The following is a 22494-nucleotide window of genomic DNA, read 5'->3' as shown; positions in this document are numbered from 1 at the left end:
TTGAGAAGCCAAGGGAGGGATCTGGGGAACCAAAGAGGGATTTGAGGAGCCAGGGAGCAATTTGGGGAGCCAAAGGAGGGATTTGGGGATCCAGAGAGGAATTTGAGGAACCAAGGAGGGATTTGGGGAGCCAAGGGAGGGATTTGAGGAGCCAGGGAGAGATCTGGGGAGCCAAAGGAGGGATTTGAGGAGCCAGGAAGGGATTTGGGGATCCAGAGAGGAATTTGAGGAACCAAGGAGGGATTTGGGGAGCCAAAGGAGGGATTTGAGGAGCCAGGGAGAGATCTGGGGAGCCAAAGGAGGGATTTGAGGAGCCAGGAAGGGATTTGGGGATCCAGAGAGGAATTTGAGGAACCAAGGAGGGATTTAGGGAGCCAAAGGAGGAATTTGAGGAACCAAGGAGGGATTTGGGGAGCCAAAGGAGGGATTTGAGGAGCCAGGGAGGCATTTGGGAGCCAAGGAGGATTTGGGGAGCGACCCCCCACGCTCCAGGAAGCGTGGCAGACACCGTTGCCCAGCGGGCAGACTCGCCGGCACCGGGGGCGATGCCGAGGGGCGGGAGCCGGGCTGGATGGCCCTTTCCCGGCGCAGCCAGCGGCACATGGAGCATCGGCGAGGGCCGGAGAAGCCACAAGGGATGGAGCCGGCGCCGGCCTTCGACATGTGGCACGATTACTTGGGGCTGGCGGCCGTGGTGGCCGCGTTGCCGCAGGGCCTCCGGGCCGAGCCGCCGGCACCGAACTCGGCAGCGGCGCCGCCGGCACCGTCGGGCTGCGGGTTCTGCAAGCAGAACGGGGAGGCGCGGGAGGTTTACGGCAGCCACGCGCTGCGGGACGCGGCCGGCCGGGTGCTGTGCCCGGTGCTGCGCAGCTACGTGTGCCCCCAGTGCGGCGCCACGCAGGAGCGAGCCCACACCCGACGCTTCTGCCCCCTCACCCGCAGCGGCTACGCCTCCGTCTACGGCCGCGCGGCTCGCGGCGCCGGCACGCGGGCTCCCACCGCCCTCCGCAAGTAGCCGGCGCCGACGGATGCGCCTGCAGGTACCGCGTGGCGCTCGCCGCGAAGCTCTCACCTTCCCCGCTTCCCGGCTTGCTCCGGTGAGGAGCCGATTCCTCAGCGAAGCCATAATTTAAGGGGATTCCGGTGCTCAACCCGCATTCCCTGTTTCCCTTCTAGGAGGTCGCCGGGATCCGGCTGCGCTCACGCCAAGGATGAAGCGCCAGGATGGAGTTTCCCACCAGGATGGAGCTTCCCTCCGCGATTCGTCTCCCGGCGGCGCCACCACCAATGGATTGTCCGGAGTGGGATCATTTTCCCTTCTGCCGCGGCCACGAGGCTTGAGTTTTGGGATTTGGGTTGGTTTGTTGGGATTCGGCATCATCCCGAGGGCACCGATTATCAAAGCCGGCGCTGGGCCAGGCAAAAAACTTGTGATCTGGTTGTTGCCCTCGCCGGACGTGCCGCTTTGTTCGTTTAACGTTCGTTTATTTAACCACGTTCTCTGTTAATAAAGGATTGTGTTGTACCGAAGGCTGGATCCGGCTCGTATCCCGCACCGATCCGCTTCCAATCTGGATCCGAGCGGGCCCTACGTATCCTTCCACCTCTTCCCGGTGTGTGCGGTCGCCGGCCACCGGCTCCTCCGCGATTTCGGCCTCCTCAGCGCCTCCAGGCCCCGGCGAGCGCTCATGGCCAGGCGGCTGCGGGGTGGGATCCGTGTGGGAACGCCACTCGGCGCAGCGTTTACCCCCCGATCCCTCAGGAAAAGGACGCGGATCGCGGCGCCGGCTTTTACTTGAGGTTGGAAAGCTCCAGGATGAGCCCGCAAACCACGTCGGTCGCGTCCGTGGCGGCCGGCGGCTGCGCCGGCTCCTCGCTCCTGGTCAGGGTGGGGAAAACAGGGATGTTCTCGCTCCCAGAATCCAGATTTTTTGGCCTCGAACGAGGCGTTTAATCCCTGAGGGCTTCTCCGAGCCGCTTACCTGGGCCGCGGCGGCTCTGAACTGTTCTCCTCGGCGCCCGGTGTCGCTTCCGCAGGGCTTCGTCCGGCGTCGGCACACGGCTCCGTGGCTCCAGGGGGCTGTGGGAGAGTCAGGAGCAGAGGAACCCCCACACCAGGAGATTTCTGGGGGGGAATCGCTCCCTTTTGGGGCGCTGACAGGATTTCAGGGAGTTCGGCATTGCCGGCTCAGCCTTACCTGCTCCGGCTGGGGCTCCGGGCTGCTCCCGGCCTTACAGGCCTCGTCCTGGGACTCGGCGCCGGATGCGGGATCCGGCATCGCCAGGCCGGGTGAGCTCTTCCCAACGTCCTCGCCGGAGCGAGCCGGGAGCTGCGAGTGCCCCGCGAGACCCTCGCCTTCCCTCCCACCTGCCGAATCCGGATTCGGCACCACCGGATTCGCCCCCACGGCGGCCTCAGGGGAGGCTGCGTCCCCTTCCCTCACTGCTTGCCGCCGAGAAGCGTTCCCACCGGCAGCGCCGACGTCTCCCTCCGGCTCCACCGCTGCGGCGCACGTCCCCGAAGCCTCCACGAAGCTGCCGTGCCAGGATTCGGCTGCGTTCTCCACCGCGCCGGCTGCCTGTGGTCGCTCCTCGCTCTCGCTTTCCTGCTGTTCGGCTCCAGCCACGGGCTCGGACGCGGTGCCAGATCCCGTGCCAGATCCCTTTTCTTCAGCGTCTACAACCGACACGGATTCCTGGATTTCGCCGGCGTCGCTTCGGCGCTCGCCCTCCTCCCGGCAAGGAGCCGGCACCGCGCTCCCTCCTGGAGCATCCGCAGGGGTCTCTCTGCCGGCCTCGCCCTCGCCGTCCGGCTCATCGGCGCTTCCGTCCCGCTCCGTGGCCGCCACCGGCCCCTCTTCAGGCTCCCGAATCGCCAAATCCAGCCGGTGCGGCGACTCCAGCAGCGATGCCGCCACCGGGACGGACGCCTCCGGTAACTCGCCGCCTCCACCGATGCCCGGCTCTCTTCCGTCCTGGAAGAACGAGGCGCTGGCATCACCCCCTCGTTATAACAATCAAGATTTCTGGGAATATTTACCTCCAATTGCCATAAATCCAAATGCCGTTTGAGTTTCTTGGCATCTGGTGGAACCGGGAGCTCGCCGGGATGGCCTGGACCCAGCGTACCTGGGCTCTGGGGCTGGAGTCGCGCTCTCCCGCCTGGTTTGGCTCGGGAGCCGATGCCTCCTCGTTGCCGTTCCCGCTGTTAATTCATAGAATCAGAGAAGCACCAGGTTGGAAAGGACCCACCGGATCATGGAGTCCAACCGTCCCCATCAATCACTGACCCACGTCCCTCAGCACCTCGTCCACCCGGCCCTTCAACCCCTCCAGGGCAGGGGACTCAACCCCCTCCCTGTCCCAGGGACCCTTTCCAGGAAAGATTCCATCCTGCTGTCCATGCGGAGCCTCCCCTGGTGGAGCTTGAGGCCGTTCCCTCTCGGCCTGGCCCCTGGCCCTGGGGAGAAGAGCCCAGCTCCCTCCTCTCCACCAGCTCCTTGCAGGGAAAGAGCAAGGAGGTCTCCCCTCAGGCTCCTCTTCTCCAGGCTGAACCCCCCCAGCTCTCTCAGCCGCTCCTCTTCTTCTCCAGCCCCCTCCCCGGCTTCGTTGCTCTTCTCTGCACTCGCTCCAGAGCCTCCACATCCTCGTGTCCCACCAACCCCCCCAGGTCCTTCTCCTCCAGGCCCTTTCCAGCCAGACTCCTCCTAGGCTGGAGCTGCCCGGGGTTGTTGTCCCTCATCCAGCAGGCGAGTCACTTTATCGTAGAAGCTGATCAGGTTTGTTTGGCAGGACTCGCCTTTTCTGAACCCAACAAGGAGCGTTCAGCGAGGCCTTCGGCGGCTCCATCGCACCCGGCAAACCCCGGTTGCACCGGTTCCTCACCCTCGTTACCTCCTCATCCCGGTGCCGCTCGTCTCTTCCTGATCCTCCACCCCTGCTCCTGCTGCTTTTCCATCAGTGTCGCCGCTCCGAGCCGGGCCGGTTCCATCCAAACTATCGTCTCCCGGTGCCTCCAAACCTTCCCGAGAACCGCGTTTCGTTTTGGGATCGTGGCATTCGCCGTCTCCTCCTTTCAGGGGGGAAAACAAATCCTTGGGCTTCCCTGGGCGACTGGAGGGACTCCAGAGCAACCCCTGGCCGGGGTTTGGCGCTAAATCCCAGGAATTGCCCCCCTCCGTGCCTCTAGAGGTGGAATTCAAGGGGGGGAAAGCATTTTTAGGGTTATTTTTTTGGGGTGCAGCTCCATTCCCACCCCCTTCACCTCCCCTCAAACATCAGGGAACGGGGGTTGGGGCAGGGGTGGCTGTTCCCCTGCATCCCTGTCCCCTCCCAGCCCCTGTCCCCTGCTGTCCCCTTCTCCTCGCCAGCTCCTTCCCCTTGCCAGCCCCACTGCCTCAACCCCCCCACGCTCTCTGTCCCCGTCCCCTCGCTGTCCCCGTCCCCTCAGCTGTCTGTCCTTGTCCCCATCCCCTCAGCTCGCTGTCCCCATCCCCATCCCCTCAGCTCTCTGTCCCTGTCCCCTCAGCTCTCTGTCCCTGTCCCCATCCCCTCAGCTCTCTGTCCCCATCCCCTCAGCTCCCTGTCTCTGTCCCCGTCCCCTCAGCTCTCTGTTCCCGTCCCCTCAGCTCTGTCCCCATCCCCTCAGCTCTCTGTCCCCGTCCCCTCAGCTCCCTGTCTCTGTCCCCGTCCCCTCAGCTCTCTGTCCTCATCCCCTCAGCTCTGTCCCCATCCCCTCAGCTCTCTGTCCCTGTCCCCATCCCCTCAGCTCTCTGTCCCTGTCCCCGTCCCCTCAGCTCTCTGTCCCCATCCCCATCCCCTCAGCTCTGTCCCCATCCCCTCAGCTCTCTGTCCCTGTCCCCATCCCCTCAGCTCTCTGTCCCCATCCCCATCCCCTCAGCTCTGTCCCCATCCCCTCAGCTCTCTGTCCCTGTCCCCATCCCCTCAGCTCTCTGTCCCCATCCCCTCAGCTCTGTCCCCATCCCCTCAGCTCTCTGTCCCTGTCCCCATCCCCTCAGCTCTCTGTCCCTGTCCCCATCCCCTCAGCTCTCTGTCCCCATCCCCTCAGCTCTCTGTCCCTGTCCCCATCCCCTCAGCTCTCTGTCCCCATCCCCTCAGCTCTGTCCCCATCCCCTCAGCTCTCTGTCCCTGTCCCCATCCCCTCAGCTCTCTGTCCCCATCCCCTCAGCTCTCTGTCCCTGTCCCCATCCCCTCAGCTCTCTGTCCCCATCCCCTCAGCTCTCTGTCCCTGTCCCTGTCCCCTCAGCTCTCTGTCCCTGTCCCCATCCCCTCAGCTCTCTGTCCCTGTCCCCATCCCCTCAGCTCTCTGTCCCTGTCCCCGTCCCCTCAGCTCTCTGTCCCCGTCCCCATCCCCTCAGCTCTCTGTCCCTGTCCCCATCCCCTCAGCTCTCTGTCCCTGTCCCCTCAGCTCTCTGTTCCTGTCCCCTCAGCTCTCTGTCCCCATCCCCATCCCCTCAGCTCTCTGTCCCTGTCCCCATCCCCTCAGCTCTCTGTCCCTGTCCCCTCAGCTCTCTGTCCCCGTCCCCTCAGCTCTCTGTCCCTGTCCCCATCCCCTCAGCTCTCTGTCCCTGTCCCCTCAGCTCTCTGTCCCTGTCCCCTTGCCTCTCTGTCCTCTTGCCATCCCCATTCCCTCAGCTTGTTGTCCTTGTCCCCTCACCATCCCTGACCCCTCACTGTCCCTGTCCCTGTCCCCTCTCAGCCCCGTCCCCTCCGTGTCCCCTCGGTCACCTGGCAGCCGCTGGCCCTTGCGTTTGCCCATCGCACCCCGCGGAGGGAGAGCGGCGCGGGCTGAACGAGGCCCCCTGGGCTCAACCTCCCTCCCCCCCCGCTCAGAGGCACCGAATCCTCCGATTCTGGGGTCAGAAAGGGCAGATTTGGCTCATTCGCCCCCAGAGGCGGCGCCGGCCTCGAGGGCCCCTCACGCCTTTCCCGCCTTTTCGCGCAAGGCTCGATGGGAGTTGTAGTTCACGACGGAGTTCCCGTCTCCATGTGCGCATGCGCAGCTCAAGGCTCGATGGGAGTTGTAGTTCACGACGGAGTTCCCGTCTCCATGTGCGCATGCGCAGCTCAAGGCTCGATGGGAGTTGTAGTTCACGACGGAGTTCCCGTCTCCATGTGCGCGTGCGCAGCGCAAGACTCGATGGGAGTTGTAGTTCGCAGCCCCCAGGCGGAGTCTCCGTCTCCATATGCGCATGCGCAGCACAAAAGGGCTGGCGGGAGTTGTAGTCCACGGGAGCCGCGAAGCGAAACGGCGGCGTTTTGCGACGGCGCCGCCGTAAAGCGCGGCGGGTTGTTGACTGCGGACGAGGAAGTGAGTCGGGGAGTGACTGGGGTGCCGGTACCGGGAGGGGCTGGAGGGGGGAGGAGGCTTTGGCGGGGGGGGAAACAGGAGCTTGTGGGGGGCTAGGTGGGGAGAGGGGGGCCTTGGGGGGCTAGGGGGGGAGGAACAGGGCCTTGAGGGGGCTGTGGGAGGGGGGGCACAGGGGCTTAGGGGGGGCAATAGGGCTTTGAGGCGGGGCTGGGTGTGAGTGGAGGCCATGGGAGGGCTGTAGCGGGGGGGGGACAGGGGCTGGGGGGGTAATATGGCTTTGAGAGAGGGCTGGGGGGGGAAATGAGGGCTTGAGGGGGCTGTAGGGGGGAAGAACAGGGCCTTGGGGGGCTGTAGGAGGGGTGGCACAGGGGCTTGGGGGGGCAACAGGGCTTTGAGGGGGGGCTGGGTGTGAGTGGAGGCCATGGGGGGGCTGTAGCGGGGGGGGGACAGGGGCTGGGGGGGGTAATATGGCTTTGAGAGAGGGCTGGGGGGGGAAATGAGGGCTTGAGGGGGCTGTAGGGGGGAAGAACAGGGCCTTGGGGGGCTGTGGGAGGGGGGGCACAGGGGCTTGGGGGGGGCAAGGAGGCCTTGAGGGGGCTGTAGGGGGGAGGGCAGGGCTTTGGGGGGGCTGTGGTGGGAGAGTGGGGCCTTGGGGGGCTGTGGGGGGGGGGAATAGGGGCCTTGGGGGGGGCAACAGGGCTTTGAGGGGGGGTTGTGGGGGAAGAAATGAGGCCTTGAGGAGGCTGGGGGGCGGTTGGGGGGAGAGTGGGGCCTTGGGGGGCTGTAGGAGAGGGGAATAGGGGCTTGGGGGGGCAACAGGGCTTTGAGGGGGGGTTGTGGGGGAAGAAATGAGGCCTTGAGGAGGCTGGGGGGCGACTCAGGAGGGGGAACAGGGCCTTGACGGGGGAGTCAGGGGTCCGTGGGGCATTGGGGGGGGCTCCAGGACAACACCCCCCCCCCCCTCCAAAATCCCTAAATCCTCAAATCCCCAGCTCGGCCGACACGATGAGCAGAGCCCGGAGGCCCCCGGGTCGCGGCGCAGCCATCGCCCGGCAGGTACGGCCCCTTCCCCCCCCCCAAAACCCCCTGAACCCCCCTGAACCCCGACACCATGGATGCTGTTTGGCTCTGGTTAAACAGGCACCGGTGATGCCGGATTTGGGTCTCTCATCCAGGCGTTACTCCCCACGCCGGTGCCTCCCTTTGGGTGTGTTAATTGGGTTAATTAGGCTGCGTGCAAGGAGAAGCGCTGGTTTAATCACTCGGTTCCGTAAATCGGGGTGGGATTCGCCGCGATCTCTGTGGTTTTGCCGGCAAGGAGGGAATTTTTATCCCAGTGGAATTCCCGGCGCCTCAGGGTGGCTCCTGAGGTTCTGCAAGATCCTACGCGTGGGTCGGGGCTGGAATCCTTGATTTTAATCCAGGATGGGGGATCTTAGAGTCATAGAATGACCAGGTTGGAAAGGACCCACTGGATCAGAGTCCAACCATCCCCATCAAGCACTAACCCACGTCTCTCAGCACCTCGTCCCGCCTCCAGCTGCCTGGAGGAGAAGGACCTGGGGGGGTTGGTGGGACACGAGGATGTGGAGGCTCTGGAGCGAGTGCAGAGAAGAGCAACGAAGCTGGGGAGGGGGCTGGAGGAGAAGAGGAGCGGCTGAGAGAGCTGGGGGGGTTCAGCCTGGAGAAGAGGAGCCTGAGGGGAGACCTCCTTGCTCTTTCCCTGCAAGGAGCTTGTGGAGAGGAGGGAGCTGGGCTCTTCTCCCCAGGGCCAGGGGCCAGGCCGAGAGGGAACGGCCTCGAGCTCCACCAGGGGAGGCTCCGGATGGGACATCAAGAACTTCTTCATGGAAAGGGTTATTGGTCACTGGGACAGGGAGGGGGTTGAGTCCCCTGCCCTGGAGGGGTTGAAGGGCCGGGTGGACGAGGTGCTGAGGGACGTGGGTCAGTGATTGATGGGGACGGTTGGACTCCACGATCCGATGGGTCTTTCCCACCCTGGTGATTCTGGGATTCTCTGATTCAACCCGTTCTCTAACTCCCACTGGGAGGATCCACCTTATTCCTCTGGCTCCCGGGGGCTCCCCACGCCCTAACGAGGCTTCGTTAGCACCCGCAGCGCTCGCCGTCTCTCCCCGCAGATGGGGCTGCTCCCGGAGCTCTCTCCGGATGGATCAGCCGCGGGTGACGCTGGGGACGAGGCTGAGCTGGAGGCCGAGCTGTTGGTGCTGGTGGGCGGCCGAGAGAAACCGGGAGAGAAGCCGAGGCAGAAAGGTGAGCGCTGCCTCCCTTTCCTGAGCAAATTCAGCCACGTGGAAAACGGCTCCTGCCGAGCTCTTCCCACCCCTTAAAGCATCCAGAAATGGGGCTGTGACCCCCAAAAAAAAAACCCCTCTGGTCTTCCGCAGCCCCGCTGCCTATGGAGACGATCGAACGCATGGCCGCGCTCTGCATGAGGGAGGAGGAGGAGGAGGAGGAGGACGGGGATGAAGAGCTGGAAGAAGAGGACGATCTCCTGGTGAGAAGGGGGCCGGAGCTTGAGTCCTTCTCAAGAAAAAAAAAAGGTTTTTCCACCCCAGAATGTCACTGATGGAATCGTGGCTTGACAGGCCGAGCTGCAGGAGGTGCTGGGAGACACCGAAGGGAGCGAGGCCGTGCCGGACGCCGAGGTACGATGAATCTTCTCCTTTTTTTTCCCTCGCGGTCGTTATCCCGATGGGAAAATCAGGCTCCAGGCCAACCCGTGGGGCCCAAAAACCCTTGAGGGCCGGATCCGCCGCTCTCCCTCCTCCTCGGGAAGGAGCGAAACGCGAGCGTCAAGACCAGATTGAGCCAATTCCTTGGGATCTGGGAGGAATCCGGCTCCGCCGAGCCCGTGTTTAGCCTTTCTCAGGGAATCCCGGTTTCTCGGTGCCTGGTGGCGGCTCCTGGGGCTAATCCTTGAGCTGTGAGACACCAGAGCAGCTCGGGAAGGGCGGCTGGGATGATGCCAGCGTTTCGCGGGGCGGCTGCAGGTGCCGGAGTCGCCGTCGGAGCCGAGCGGCATCGAGGCGACGCTGCTGGAGCGAGTGGGGATGTACCAGGCGGCCGTCGGCAACGCCAGGGAGGCCGGGGACGCCTCTCGGCTGCGGCGCTACGAGCGCGGCCTCAAGGTGAGCGAGTCCTGGAAAGGGTCCCCGGGCCCTGGGACAGGGAGGGGGTTGAGTCCCCTGCCCTGGAGGGGTTGAAGGGCCGGGTGGACGAGGTGCTGAGGGATGTGGGTCAGTGATTGGTGGGGACGGTTGGACTCCATGATCCTGTGGGTCTTTTCGAACCCCGTGATTCTGTGGTTCTATGACTTTGGAGCCCGTGCCGTGAATCCAAGGCCACGCTGCAGAGCTCGCCCTTCCCTTGGCTCCTCTGTGCCGCCGGGGCCACCCCAGAAGGCAGCTGAAAGGATTTTGTGGGGAAGATCAAGACCTTGTGGGGTGTGGGGCTGAATCCCCGAGGGGTTCGGAGCCCTGGGGCTCCATTTGAGGCCATCGTTGGGTTTTCTTATCTCCGGCAGCTCTGAGGTTTCTCTCCTCCCTGCATTGGAATGCTTTTTTCCTGTGTTCTTCCCAGACGCTGGAGAACATGTTGGCGTCCGTCAGGAAGGGAAAAACCATCCAGGAGGACGAGATTCCCCCTCCGGTGGCGCTGGGGAAGGTGGGGAGCTCCCCGGCTGCCCCTCCACCCGCTGCTGCGCCGCAGCCGCCTCCGGCTCCACCGGAGCCTCCGCTCCTTCCCATCACCTCACCGGAGACGGAGCTGGCGCCTCCCTCCCCGTCTACCCACCCAGGTGAGGATTCACCTTGTTATTCCTCTCCGGAGAGGGCCAGACCCGGTTGTGACGAGGCTCCCGGTCTCGCCGCGCTCCTCTCGGCTTCAGCAGGCTCCGACCCGGCCGGCTCCGAGGCTTCGCTCCGAGCGCGGCAGCGGGAATACAAGCTGGCAGCGCTGCAGGCCAAGCAACGCGGAGACCTGGAAGCGGCCACCAAGCTCTACCGGCTCGCCAAGGTGCCGCACCGGCAGCTCCCGCTTCCCTCCCTGCTCATCGTTGATCCGAACCTCCCCGTTCTCTTGGTTTCCGGAGGAAAACGCGGCTCGGTCGCGCTGGGAGATCCAGCTACTCCCTTTTTTCCTTCATTTTTTTCAGAGCTTTGATTCCCTGCTGGAAGCGACGGCCAAGGGGAAGGTGCTGGAGCCGAGCAGCGTTCCGCCTCCTCCCGGTGAGACCCAAATCCTCGCTGGGGAGCGGTGGGAAGTGTTCCTTCCCGAATCCCTCGCTGGGGAGCGGTGGGAAGTGTTCCTTCCCGAATCCCTCACTGGGAAGTGTTCCTTCCTTCCCGAATCCCTCGCTGGGGAGCAGTGGGAAGTGTTCCTTCCCGAATCCCTCGCTGGGGAGCGTTCCTTCCTTCCCGAATCCCTCGCTGGGAAGCAGTGGGAAGTGTTCCTTCCCAAATCCCTCGCCGGGAAGCGTTCCTTCCTTCCCGAATCCCTCGCCGGGAAGCGTTCCTTCCTTCCCGAATCCCTCGCTGGGAAGCATTCCTTCCTTCCCGAATCCCTCGCTGGGGAGCAGTGGGAAGTGTTCCTTCCCGAATCCCTCGCCGGGGAGCATCCGTTCCTTCCCAAATCCCTTGCTGGGGAGTGGTGGGAAGTGTTCCTTCCCGAATCCCTCACCGGGGAGCGTCCGTTCCTTCCCGAATTCCCGAATCCCTCACTGGGGAGCATCCGTTCCTTCCCAAATCCCTCACTGGGGAGCAGTGGGAAGTGTTCCTTCCCGAATCCCTCGCTGGGAAGCATTCCTTCCTTCCCAAATCCCTCGCCGGGGAGCAGTGGGAAGTGTTCCTTCCCGAATCCCTCGCTGGGAAGCGTTCCTTCCTTCCCAAATCCCTCGCTGGGGAGCGGTGGGAAGTGTTCCTTCCCGAATCCCTCGCTGGGAAGCGTTCCTTCCTTCCCAAATCCCTCGCTGGGGAGCAGTGGGAAGTGTTCCTTCCCAATCCCTCACCGGGAAGCGTTCCTTCCTTCCCAATCCCTCGCCGGGGAGCGTTCCTTCCCCATTTTTTTGCAGGAGGAGCCCACCTCACCCTTTTCCATCGCCGCCTTCTCCCCGCAGCCCAGCTGCCCTCAGAGCTCTTGTCCCCCAGCCGCCCCCAAGCCGTGCCGGAAGCGAATCCGGCCTCTCCCGTAGCAGGTAGAACCCCCAAACGGGGAATATCCACCCCCGAAACGCTTTCCAAGGGAAGGGAAGCCGCAAGAGAAAGAGGATGGGACCTTTTTCTTACGTTTTCGCCCCAAACAGAGGTTCCTGCGGCGCCGCGGGACACGCTGGAAGCGCTGCAGCAGCGCATGGAGCGGTACCGGACGGCGGCGGCGCAGGCCAAGAGCAAAGGAGACGATCGGAAAGCTCGGATGCACGAGCGCATCGTGAAGGTGCGAGAGCCAGAGGTTTTTCCGGGGGCCCTCGCGGCGCTGCCGGTCCCGCTCAGCTCCGCGTTCCCTTCCAGCAATACCAGGAGGCCATCCGGGCGCACAAAGCCGGCAAGGCAGTGGATTTCTCCGAGCTGCCTGTTCCACCAGGTATTTTCCGCATCCCTTTTCCTGGGAAACGCTTCTCGGAGCCATTTCCCGAAGCCAACGTGTAGCGAGGGGCAGGATCCAGCCCCACAAGCTCTTGGAATTGTCCCCCCTTCCGCCTTTTCCAGGCTTCCAGCCCATCCAGGGTGCGGAGACGCCGTCCGGAGACCAAAGCATCGTCGGGGTGCTGGAAACGGCCATGAAGCTGGCGAACCAGGAGGTCCAGGAGGAGGAGGACGGCACCGAGGAGGCCAAGGTTGGGATTTGGGGGACTTGGGATCCCATCTCCAGCTCTGGAGGAGCCCAAACTGGGAGCAGGGATGGCTCTGAGGAGGTGAAGGTTGGGATTTGGGGACTTGGGATCCACCCTCTGGCTCTGGAGGAGCCCAAACCGGGAGCAGGGATGGCTCCATGGATGCACAGGTTGGAATTTGGGGGCCTTGGATCCCCTCTCCAGCTCTGGAGGAGCCCAAACAGGGAGCAGGGAAGGCTCCGAGGCGATGCCAGCTTCCCCTGTGCCCATGAAACGAGTGTTTTCCGTTATTCCTACACCGATTCCGGCCCTTTCTATTCCCAGCCTGCCCCCCGGCCGGCCCCAGCACGAGCCCCGGCTGCTTCCCAGCCCAAACCGCCGCCGCCTTCCTCCACGGCCGCGCCAAATTCTGCTGGAACAGCCAAACCAGCTCCTAAAACCACGGCAAAAGGTACTGGGCTGAGCCGAGGCTCCGTTCAGGGACCAGGGAATCGGATGCAGCAGGATCCCTGCCCCGTGGGATGCTCCTTGGCTCCAAGAAAGACCTTGAGGGGCTGGGATTGTCCAAAGCCGGAGGAACGGAGTTGGAAAAGGGCTGAGGGAGGCGGGGACGGGGCTTGAGCTGGAGAAAAGAGGGTGAAGGGAGATCCCATCGCTCCCCACGACGCTGGAGGCTCCTTTTCCAAAAAGAAAGAGAGGTTTAGGCTGGATATTGGGAAGAATCCCTTCCCCAAAGGCTTTCGGAGCATTGAAAGCAGCTACACGGGGAAAAGGCTGAGCCCCGGAGAGATCTGGAGCAGCCAGGGAAGCGATCCCAGCGCTGGAGCAGGTTGGGGAGCTGGAAAAGGCTCCAGGGAGCCCTGGCTGCCCCGATCCCGGAGCGATGGGAATGGAGTTGGGAGATGGGCCGGGATGGAGCTAAAAGAAGGGGAATTTAGCCCTAAAATCCGCTTGGTTGAGGGCAGGGAGGCCCCGGGACAGAGCTGGGAGGGCTGCTCCGGGGGGATCTGAGCGACTGGGGTTCCAGCGAGGGGGTTGGAAAGCCGTGGGATCCAGGGGGAATTTGGCTTTGACTCCGGGGTGGGAAAAGGGCTTTCCCGACGGCTGGATCCCGTGGTTCCCGCAGCGCAGCAGCAGCAGCTGGCGTTCCTGGAGAGCCGGCGCAAGGCGCTGCTGCAGGCCGCGCTCCGAGCCAAGCGCCACAACGACATGGAAGGGGCCAAGATCTTCCTGCGCCAAGCCAAGGGGCTGGAGCCCATGATCGAGGCCTCGCGGAGCGGCCTCCCCGTCGACATCACCAAGGTCTGTGGTTTTCCTAGGTTTGGGAAGCCGGCTGGGTCGCGGAGCGGCAGATCTGGGTGGGAGCGTGGATCTGCTGGAGGGGTTTGAGGTTCTCCAGAGGGAGCTGAGCTGGTTGGATCCATGGGCTGAGACCAAGGGGATGAGGTTGGAGCAGGACCTTGGCGCACAACGACCCTGGGCAGCTCCAGCCTAGGAGGAGTCTGGCTGGAAAGGGCCTGGAGGAGAAGGACCTGGGGGGGTTGGTGGGACACGAGGATGTGGAGGCTCTGGAGCGAGTGCAGAGAAGAGCAACGAAGCCGGGGAGGGGGCTGGAGAAGAAGAGGAGCGGCTGAGAGAGCTGGGGGGGTTCAGCCTGGAGAAGAGGAGCCTGAGGGGAGACCTCCTTGCTCTTTCCCTGCAAGGAGCTGGTGGAGAGGAGGGAGCTGGGCTCTTCTCCCCAGGGCCAGGGGCCAGGCCGAGAGGGAACGGCCTCGAGCTCCACCAGGGGAGGCTCCGCATGGACAGCAGGATGGAATCTTTCCTGGAAAGGGTCCCTGGGCCCTGGGACAGGGAGGGGGTTGAGTCCCCTGCCCTGGAGGGGTTGAAGGGCCGGGTGGACGAGGTGCTGAGGGACACGGGTTAGTGATTGATGGGGATGGTTGGACTCGATGACCCAGTGGATCCATTCCAACCCCGTGATTCTCTGATTCTATCTGATCCTTTCCCTCTCCTCCAGGTCCCCGAAGCCCCGGTGAACAAGGAGGATTTCGTGCTGGAGCAGCGGCGAGACGCCCGCATCCCTCCGGAGGTGGCCGGACGCTACCTGGAGCTGATGGAGCGGATCCGGCAGCAGCACGAGGTGAGGGAGCCGGGAATTGGGGTCGGGTGGGAAGGAAAGGGAGCAGGATGGACGTGGGGAAGGAGCAGAGAATCTTCCAGGCTGCAGGGCTAGCAAGGAGGATGGGAACGAGCGGCTTCCAGGGTTGCACCTGGAAATCCTGGAATAAACCAGGGCTGAGTTGGGATTGGGGAGGAATTTTCTGCTGCTTGAAGCTGGAGCTGGGGATGCCAGGGAAAGGGCGACGCTTCCAAGCTCTGTGAGCACCCGTGTTGGGAGCCGGCGGGACTCAGGACCTTCCCTCTTCTCCCATCTCCTTCCAGATGTGCCTGAGTTATTCCAAGCAGTTCACGCACCTCGGGAACATCACAGAGACGACCAAGTGAGGCCGTGGATGGGGAAGGAGGGAGGGAATTCCCTCAAATCGAAGCCTCCTGGCTGCTGGGGTGGTTTAGGGAGAGGAGGAGGGTTGGAATTCCATCCCATTGATGCCTCTTGGGATGATGTGGAGAGGGAAAGAGAGCAGGAATCCCTCCCAGAGCGATGCCTCCTGCCCCCTGGGATGATGTGGAGAGGGAAGGAGAGCAGGAATCCCTCCCAGGGCGATGCCTCCTGCCCCCTGGGATGATGTGGAGAGGGAAAGAGAGCAGGAATCCCTCCCAGAGCGATGCCTCCTGCCCCCTGGGACGATGTGGAGAGGGAAGGAGAGCAGGAATCCCTCCCAGGGCGATGCCTCCTGCCCCCTGGGATGATGTGGAGAGGGAAGGAGAGCAGGAATCCCTCCCCGGGCGATGCCTCCTGCCTCCTGGGACGATGTGGAGAGGGAAAGAGAGCAGGAATCCCTCCCAGAGCGATGCCTCCTGCCCCCTGGGACGATGTGGAGAGGGAAAGAGAGCAGGAATCCCTCCCAGGGCGATGCCTCCTGCCTCCTGGGACGATGTGGAGAGGGAAAGAGAGCAGGAATCCCTCCCAGAGCGATGCCTCCTGCCCCCTGGGACGATGTGGAGAGGGAAAGAGAGCAGGAATCCCTCCCAGGGCGATGCCTCCTGCCCCCTGGGATGATGTGGACAGGGAGAAAGAGCAGGAATTCCATCCGTGAGCCACTTTTCCCTGCAGATTCGAGGACCTGGCCGAGGATTGCAAGCGGAACATGGAGCTGCTGAAGGAAGCCCACGCCCGGGGCTCGCCGCTGCCCCGATTCCACTACGAGCAGCGCACCTTCACCGTCCTCAAGTAGGGAATCGTTGGCCTCCGCGGGCCAGGAGGGCCAGGCGGGCACCAACGGGATTTTTCCGGCTTTTTCCATCTCCAGAATCTTTCCGGAGCTGAACAGCAACGACCTGGCGCTGTCGATAGTGAAAGGATTCAACCTGCCGGCCCCAGCAGGTGAGGGCGAGGGGCATCGAGAGCTCCCGGTGGTGGCTTCAAAGCCTCCGGTGAGGCCTCGGTGCCGCCGGCGCGCGGCTCACGCCGTGTCTGCCCGGCAGGAGTGGCTCCCAACGACCTGGACGCCTTCGTGCGCTTCGAGTTCCCCTACCCCAACGCGGTGAGTCCACGTCTCTCCACAACCTGCCTGGCCACGAATCTCACCCCCAACCCTCCTCTTTTTTGCCCCCCCAACCCTCTTTTTTTCTCCCTGACCTCTTTTTTGCCCCCTGCCCTCCCCTTTTTTGCCCCCAACCCCCTTTTTTCCCCCCCTGCCCTCCCCTTTTTGCCCCCTCTCAATGCCCCTTTTTGCCCCCTCTCAATGCCCCTTTTTGCCCCCTCTCAACCCCCTTTTTTTCCCCCTCAACCCCCTTTTTTTCCCCCTCAATCCCCTTTTTTTGCCCTCCAACCCCCTTTTTTTCCCCCTGCCCTCCCCTTTTTTGCCCTCCAACCCCCTTTTTTTCCCCCTGCCCTCCCCTTTTTGCCCCTCAGTCCCCCTTTTTGCACCTCAGTCCCCCTTTTTGCCCCTCAGTCCCCCTTTTTGCCCCTCAATCCCCCTTTTTTTCCCCCTCAACCCCCTTTTTTCCCCCTCAATCCCCTTTTTTTGCCCTCCAACCCCCTTTTTTTCCCCTGCCCTCCCCTTTTTTGCCCTCCAACCCCCTTTTTTTCCCCCTGCCCTCCCCTTTTTGCCCCTCAGTCCCCCTTTTTGCCCCTCAGTCCCCCTTTTTGCCCCTCAATCCCCCTTTTTTTCCCCCTCAACCCCCTTTTTTTTCCCCCTGCCCTCCCCTTTTTTGCCCTCCAACCCCCTTTTTTTCCCCCTGCCCTCCCCTTTTTGCCCCTCAGTCCCCCTTTTTGCCCCTCAATCCCCCTTTTTTTCCCCCTGCCCTCCCTTTTTTGCCCTCCAACCCTCTTTTTTTCCCCCTGCCCTCCCCTTTTGGCCCCCCAACCCTCTTTTTTTACCCCTGCCCTCCCCTTTTTTGCCCTCCAACCCCCTTTTTTTCCCCCTGCCCTCCCCTTTTTGCCCCCCTCACCCTCTCTTTTTTGCCCCAACCCCCTTTTTTCCCCCCCTGCCCTCCCTTTTTTGCCCCCCAACCCCCTTTTTTGCCCCTCTCCCCCACCCTCACTCTCCCCTTTCCCCTTGGCAGGAGGAAGCTCAAAAAGACAAGACCAACGTCATCAAAAACACCGACTGTCCCGGTAAATCCCCCGTTCCGGGAGGCGCCGAGGGCACCGCGGCTCCTCGTTAGCGTGACGAGGGCCCATTAATCGGGGTTCGGCACCTCTCCTGGTGATTTCGCTGCCATCGTTCCCCTCCTCAGAATTCCAGGAGCACTTTAAGCTGTTTGTGAACCGGGGGCACCGGGGGCTGCGCCGCGTCCTTCACGCCAAGGGCATCAAATTCGAGGTTTTGCACAAAGGGTGAGAAGCGGGGGGGGCTCCGTGACCCCCTCCTCGCGTGGCCCCTGTGCCCCCCGCGCCCCCCAGCCCTCCCCTCTCTGCTCCCCCCCCCCACCCCAGGGGTCTCTTCAAGCCGGCCGGATCGCGTGCTGGGCGCCGCGCAGCTCAAGCTGGAGGCGCTGGAGACCGTCTGCGAGGTCCGCCAGATCCTGGAGGTGAGGGGCAGGGCTACCGGCCGGGCTGTGATAGTGGCCACAGCCTTTCTGCTTCGTTAGGAGGTGGCCAGGGGTCCTTGGGTGTCATTAGCTGGTGGCCAGGGGTGCCGTGGCCTCATTAGCCGGCGGCCAGGGGGTGCCATGGCTTCATTAGCCGGTGGCGCCGTGGCTTCATTAGCAGGTGGCTAGGGCTCCTGGGGCTTTGCTAGCCAGCGGCCAGGGGTCCCAGGGCTTCGTTAGTGGGTGGCTAGGAGGCCTAGGGCTTTGCTAGCCAATGGCTAGGGCAGTTCTGCTTTGTTCGTGGGTGGCCGGGGGGCCTGGGGCTTCGTTAGCAGGAGGCCAGGGGTCCTGGGCTTTTCTAGCCAGTGGCCAGTGGTCCTGGGGTTTTGCTAGCCAGTGGCCGGGGTCCTGGAGCTTCATTAGCAGGGTGCCAGGGGTGCTGTGGCTTCGTTAGTGGGGGGCTAGGGCTCCTGGGGCTTTGCTAGCCAGGGCCCAGGGGTCCTAGGGCTTCTTTAGTGGATGGCCAGAGGTCCTGGAGCTTTGCTAGCCAGTGGCCAGGAGTCCTGGGGCTTCGTTAGTAGGTGGCCAGGGCTCCTGGGGTTTTGCTAGCCAGTGGCCAGGGGTCCCAGGGCTTCTTTAGTGGATGGCCAGGGGTCCTGGAGCTTTGCTAGCCAGTGGCCAGGAGTCCCAGGGCTTCATTAGCGGGTGGCCAGGGGACCCGGGGCTTTGCTAGCCAGTGGCCAGGGGTCCAGGGCTTTATTAGTGGGTGGCCAGGGGTCCTGGGGCTTTGCTAGCCAGTGTCCAGGAGTCCTGGGGCTTCATTAGTGGGTGGCCAGGGGACCCGGGGCTTTGCTAGCCAGTGGCCAGGGGTCCTGGGGCTTCGTTAGCGGGTGGCATGGGGTCTTGGGGCTTTGCTAGCCAGTGGCCAGGAGTCCTGGGGCTTCATTTTTGGGTGGCCAGGAGTCCAGGGCTTCATTAGCCGGTGGCCAGGGGACCCGGGCTTTGCTAGCCAGTGGCCAGGGGTCCTGGGGCTTCATTTTTGGGTGGCCAGGGGACCCGGGGCTTTGCTAGCCAGTGGCCAGGGGTCCTGGGGCTTCATTAGCCGGTGGCCAGGGGACCCGGGGCTTTTGCTAGCCAGTGGCCAGGGGTCCTGGGGCTTCATTTTTGGGTGGCCAGGGGACCCGGGGCTTTGCTAGCCAGTGGCCAGGGGTCCTGGGGCTTCATTAGTGGGTGGCCAGGGGACCGGGGCTTTGCTAGCCAGTGGCCAGGGGTCTGGGGCTTCATTAGTGGGTGGCCAGGGGACCCGGGACTTTGCTAGCCAGCGGCCAGGAGTCCTGGGGCTTCGTTAATGGGTGGCCAGGGGTCCCGGGGCTTTGCTAGCCAGTGGCCAGGAGTCCTGGGGCTTCATTAGTGGGTGGCATGGGGTCCCTGGGCTTTGCTAGCCAGTGGCCAGGGGTCCTGGGGCTTCATTAGTGGGTGGCCAGGGGTCCCGGGGCTTTGCTAGCCAGTGGCCAGGAGTCCTGGGGCTTCATTAGCGGGTGGCCAGGGGACCCGGGGCTTTGCTAGCCAGTGGCCAGGGGTCCTGGGGCTTCATTAGTGGGTGGCCAGGGGACCCGGGGCTTTGCTAGCCAGTGGCCAGGGGTCCTGGGGCTTCATTAGTGGGTGGCATGGGGTCCCGGGGCTTTGCTAGCCAGCGGCCAGGAGTCCTGGGGCTTCATTAGTGGGTGGCCAGGGGTCCCCGGGGCTTTGCTAGCCAGCGGCCAGGAGTCCTGGGGCTTCATTAGCGGGTGGCCAGGGGACCCGGGGCTTTGCTAGCCAGCGGCCAGGAGTCCTGGGGCTTCGTTAGTGGGTGGCCAGGGGTTCCGGGGCTTTGCTAGCCAGCGGCCAGGAGTCCTGGGGCTTCATTAGTGGGTGGCCAGGGGACCCGGGGCTTTGCTAGCCAGCGGCCAGGAGTCCTGGGGCTTCGTTAGTGGGTGGCCAGGGGTTCCGGGGCTTTGCTAGCCAGCGGCCAGGAGTCCTGGGGCTTCATTAGTGGGTGGCCAGGGGACCCGGGGCTTTGCTAGCCAGTGGCCAGGGGTCCTGGGGCTTCATTAGTGGGTGGCCAGGGGACCCGGGGCTTTGCTAGCCAGTGGCCAGGGGTCCTGGGGCTTCATTAGTGGGTGGCCAGGGGTCCCGGGGCTTTGCTAGCCAGTGGCCAGGAGTCCTGGGGCTTCATTAGTGGGTGGCCAGGGGTCCCGGGGCTTTGCTAGCCAGTGGCCAGGAGTCCTGGGGCTTCATTAGCGGGTGGCCAGGGGACCCGGGGCTTTGCTAGCCAGCGGCCAGGAGTCCTGGGGCTTCGTTAGTGGGTGGCCAGGGGTTCCGGGGCTTTGCTAGCCAGCGGCCAGGAGTCCTGGGGCTTCATTAGTGGGTGGCCAGGGGTCCCGGGGCTTTGCTAGCCAGCGGCCAGGGGTCCCGGGGCTTCGTTAGTGGGTGGCCAGGGGTCCCGGGGCTTTGCTAGCCAGCGGCCAGGAGTCCTGGGGCTTCATTAGTGGGTGGCCAGGGGACCCGGGGCTTTGCTAGCCAGTGGCCAGGGGTCCCAGGGCTTCATTAGTGGGTGGCCAGGGGTCCTGGGGCTTTGCTAGCCAGCGGCCAGGAGTCCTGGGGCTTCATTAGCGGGTGGCCAGGGGACCCGGGGCTTTGCTAGCCAGCGGCCAGGGGTCCTGGGGCTTCATTAGCGGGTGGCATGGGGTCCCGGGGCTTTGCTAGCCAGCGGCCAGGGGTCCCGGGGCCTCGTTACCTGGCCACCCCTCGTCTCCCGCAGCTCCTGGACGGCCGCCGCCCCACGGGGGGGGAAGCTGGAGGTGCTGGTTCGGCTCCGGGAGCCGCTGGGCTCGCAGCAGCTGGAGACGCGGACGGAGCGCTGGCTCGTCATCGATCCCGGGGCCCCGGTGAGCTCGGGCCGCTCGGTCCTGGGACCCCGGGGAGCTGCGGCTGCGCCCCCGGGGAGGAAAAGCCTCGTCTCATTCCTGGGTTTCTTCCAGGTCGTCGCCCCCAAACCAAAACCCAACCCGGCAGTCGCTCCGGCCAAGGACGGGAACAACAGGTGAGTGCTGGGCTGCCCTTTCCTTCCTCCTTTTTCCTTTCCCCCTCCTTCTCCCTTTTCCTTTTTCCCCTCCTTCTCCCTTTTCCTTTTCCCCCTCCTTCTCCCTTTTCCTTTTTCCCCCTCCTTCTCCCTTTTCCTTTTCCCCCTCCTTCTCCCTTTCCTTTCCCCCTCCTTCTCCCTTTTTCTTTTCCCCCTCCTTCTCCCTTTTCCTTTTCCTTTTCCCCCTCCTTCTCCCTTTTCCCTTTCCCCCCATCTCCCTTTTCCTTTTCCCTTTTCCCTGTTCCTTTTCCCTGTTCCTTTTCCCTGTTCCTTTTCCCTGTTCCTTTTCCCTGTTCCTTTTCCCTGTTCCTTTTCCCTTTTCTCCCTTTTCCTTTTCCCTGTTCCTTTTCCCTTTTCTCCCTTTTCCCTTTTCTCCCTTTTCCCTTTTCTCCCTTTTCCCCCTTTTCCCCCTTTTCCCCCTTTTCCCCCTTTTCCCCCTTTTCCCCCTTTTCCCCCTTTTCCCCCTTTTCCCCCTTTTCCCCCTTTTCCCCCTTTTCCCCCTTTTCCCCCTTTTCCCCCTTTTCCCCCTTTTCCCCCTTTTCCCCCTTTTCCCCCTTTTCCCCCCCCTTTTCCCCCCCCTTTTCCCCCCCCTTTTCCCCCCCCTTTTCCCCCCCCTTTTCTCCCCCCTTTTCCCCCCCCTTTTCCCCCCCCTTTTCTCCCCCCTTTTCTCCCCCCTTCTCCCCCCACCCTTCTCCCCCCCCCCTTCTCCCCCCCCCCCTTCTCCCCAGGAGGAAGGGGCAGATTCCAAAGCCGAGAAGTGAGGAGGGGGCTGCCTGTGCCCCCATCCCATGCCTGGGGGGGGGGGACACACACTGAGGGGGTGTCCCCCGCATCCCCCCCCTCACCAGTCCCTATTTCACCCCCCCCAGAGCCCCCCCCCTCTCTCTCCAGTCTCCACGTTTTGGCCTTCGACCGCGAGAAGCTGGAGCGGAAGGTGAGTTGGGGTGCAGGGTGGTCGCCCCAAAGCTGAGCCCCCCACCCCAAAACACCGTGTGTCCGCCCCCCCCCCGCAGATGCTGGCGTATTCGCAGGCGCGGCGCCCGCTCCCCCCCCGAGCTGCGGGAGCAGCACCAGGAGCTCGTGCGGCGCAGCCAGAGCCTCCGCGCCCGCCTGCAGAGCGGGGACCCCCAATTCCGAAGGGGTGAGAGGGGCCACGAGGGTCCTGAGCACCTGGGGGTGGGGGGGGTTGGGATGAGGGTCCCCATCCTGCTCTGATCCCGAGGGGTTCGGGGTTCGGGATCCCATCCTGCTCTGATCCCGAGGGGTTTGGGGTGAGGGATCCCATCCTGCTCTGATCCTGAGGGGTTCGGGTGAGGGATCCCATCCTGCTCTGATCCCGAGGGGTTTGGGATGAGGGTCCCCATCCTGCTCTGATCCCGAGGGGTTCGGGTGAGGGATCCCATCCTGCTCTGATCCCGAGGGGTTTGGGATGAGGGTCCCCATCCTGCTCTGATCCCGAGGGGTTCGGGTTCGGGATCCCATCCTGCTCTGATCCCGAGGGGTTTGGGTGAGGGTCCCCATCCTGCTCTGATCCCGAGGGGTTCGGGTGAGGGATCCCATCCTGCTCTGATCCCGAGGGGTTCGGGTGAGGGTCCCCATCCTGCTCTGATCCCGAGGGGTTCGGGGTGAGGGATCCCATCCTGCTCTGATCCCGAGGGGTTCGGGTGAGGGATCCCATCCTGCTCTGGTGTTGAGGGGTCTTATCCATGGGTTCCATCCTGCTGGGGTGCTGAGGGTCCCTGTCCCTGGTTCCCTGTCCCTGGCTCCCATCCTGCTGGGTGCTGATGGTCCCTGTCCGTGGGTCCGTGTCCGTGGGTCCCATCCTGCTGGGTGCTGAGGGTCCCTGTCCGTGGGTCCGTGTCCGTGGGTCCCATCCTGCTGGGTTCTGAGGGTCCCTGTCCGTGGGTCCCTGTCCGTGGGTCCCATCCTGCTGGGTGCTGGTCTCTCCCAGAGTACCTGGCGCAGCTGCAGCGGCTGCTGCTGCTCTACAGCGACAGCGCCCGGCGCCTCGGAGCACAGGGCAGCCGGGTGAGG

At 63.8% G+C, this 22494-nt stretch overlaps 3 protein-coding genes across 3 annotated transcripts in view; 2 read left to right on the top strand and 1 right to left on the bottom strand.

The window, feature by feature from the left end:
- Window positions 1–637: 637 nt before the first annotated feature.
- Window positions 638–1524, top strand: NANOS3 (nanos C2HC-type zinc finger 3). Its single transcript, XM_069881519.1, has 2 exons — window positions 638–1040; window positions 1177–1524. The coding sequence occupies exon 1, from the start codon at window positions 638–640 to the stop codon at window positions 1013–1015; it is 378 nt and encodes a 125-aa protein (XP_069737620.1). The 3' UTR covers window positions 1016–1040; window positions 1177–1524.
- BRME1 (break repair meiotic recombinase recruitment factor 1) lies at window positions 1468–5913 on the bottom strand. The gene is made up of 7 exons (XM_069881502.1): window positions 5749–5913; window positions 3895–4072; window positions 3130–3205; window positions 2199–2975; window positions 1983–2080; window positions 1796–1879; window positions 1468–1700 (listed from the first exon to the last, which is right to left on the bottom strand). The coding sequence occupies exons 1-7, from the start codon at window positions 5777–5779 to the stop codon at window positions 1589–1591; spliced, it is 1356 nt and encodes a 451-aa protein (XP_069737603.1). The 5' UTR covers window positions 5780–5913; the 3' UTR covers window positions 1468–1588.
- Window positions 5914–6266: 353 nt separating this feature from the next.
- CC2D1A (coiled-coil and C2 domain containing 1A) overlaps window positions 6267–22494 on the top strand; it is a 17719-nt gene continuing 1491 nt past the window's right edge. Inside the window, 31 exon segments of the mRNA XM_069881530.1 lie at window positions 6267–6331; window positions 7324–7387; window positions 8473–8605; window positions 8740–8849; window positions 8941–9000; window positions 9346–9483; window positions 9935–10151; window positions 10242–10369; window positions 10509–10581; window positions 11469–11546; window positions 11655–11785; window positions 11860–11932; window positions 12058–12185; window positions 12507–12633; window positions 13309–13484; window positions 14200–14322; window positions 14625–14683; window positions 15418–15534; window positions 15614–15687; window positions 15789–15847; window positions 16872–16923; window positions 17046–17145; window positions 17245–17260; window positions 17262–17339; window positions 20140–20163; window positions 20165–20266; window positions 20360–20421; window positions 21352–21394; window positions 21474–21506; window positions 21508–21601; window positions 22412–22488. Coding sequence (XP_069737631.1) covers window positions 7337–7387; window positions 8473–8605; window positions 8740–8849; window positions 8941–9000; window positions 9346–9483; window positions 9935–10151; window positions 10242–10369; window positions 10509–10581; window positions 11469–11546; window positions 11655–11785; window positions 11860–11932; window positions 12058–12185; window positions 12507–12633; window positions 13309–13484; window positions 14200–14322; window positions 14625–14683; window positions 15418–15534; window positions 15614–15687; window positions 15789–15847; window positions 16872–16923; window positions 17046–17145; window positions 17245–17260; window positions 17262–17339; window positions 20140–20163; window positions 20165–20266; window positions 20360–20421; window positions 21352–21394; window positions 21474–21506; window positions 21508–21601; window positions 22412–22488 — 2736 coding nt within the window. The 5' untranslated portion in view covers window positions 6267–6331; window positions 7324–7336.

The sequence above is a fragment of the Phaenicophaeus curvirostris genome, unplaced genomic scaffold (assembly GCF_032191515.1).
Source record: "Phaenicophaeus curvirostris isolate KB17595 unplaced genomic scaffold, BPBGC_Pcur_1.0 scaffold_51, whole genome shotgun sequence".
Taxonomy (NCBI): domain Eukaryota; kingdom Metazoa; phylum Chordata; class Aves; order Cuculiformes; family Cuculidae; genus Phaenicophaeus; species Phaenicophaeus curvirostris.
The sequence above is the reverse complement of the archived record's forward strand: the minus strand, read 5'-3'. Positions and strand labels throughout refer to the sequence as shown.

Coding starts and splice junctions, on each gene's coding strand:
- NANOS3 (XM_069881519.1), top strand. CDS start 638: ATGGAGCCGGCGCCGGCCTTCGACATGTGGCACGATTACTTGGGGCTG.
- BRME1 (XM_069881502.1), bottom strand. CDS start 5,779: ATGGGCAAACGCAAGGGCCAGCGGCTGCCAG. Junction 2,081..2,198: donor CGGAGCCCCAGCCGGAGCAG/GTAAGGCTGAGC, acceptor ACTCTCCCACAG/CCCCCTGGAGCCACGGAGCC. Junction 1,880..1,982: donor TCAGAGCCGCCGCGGCCCAG/GTAAGCGGCTCG, acceptor CACCCTGACCAG/GAGCGAGGAGCCGGCGCAGC.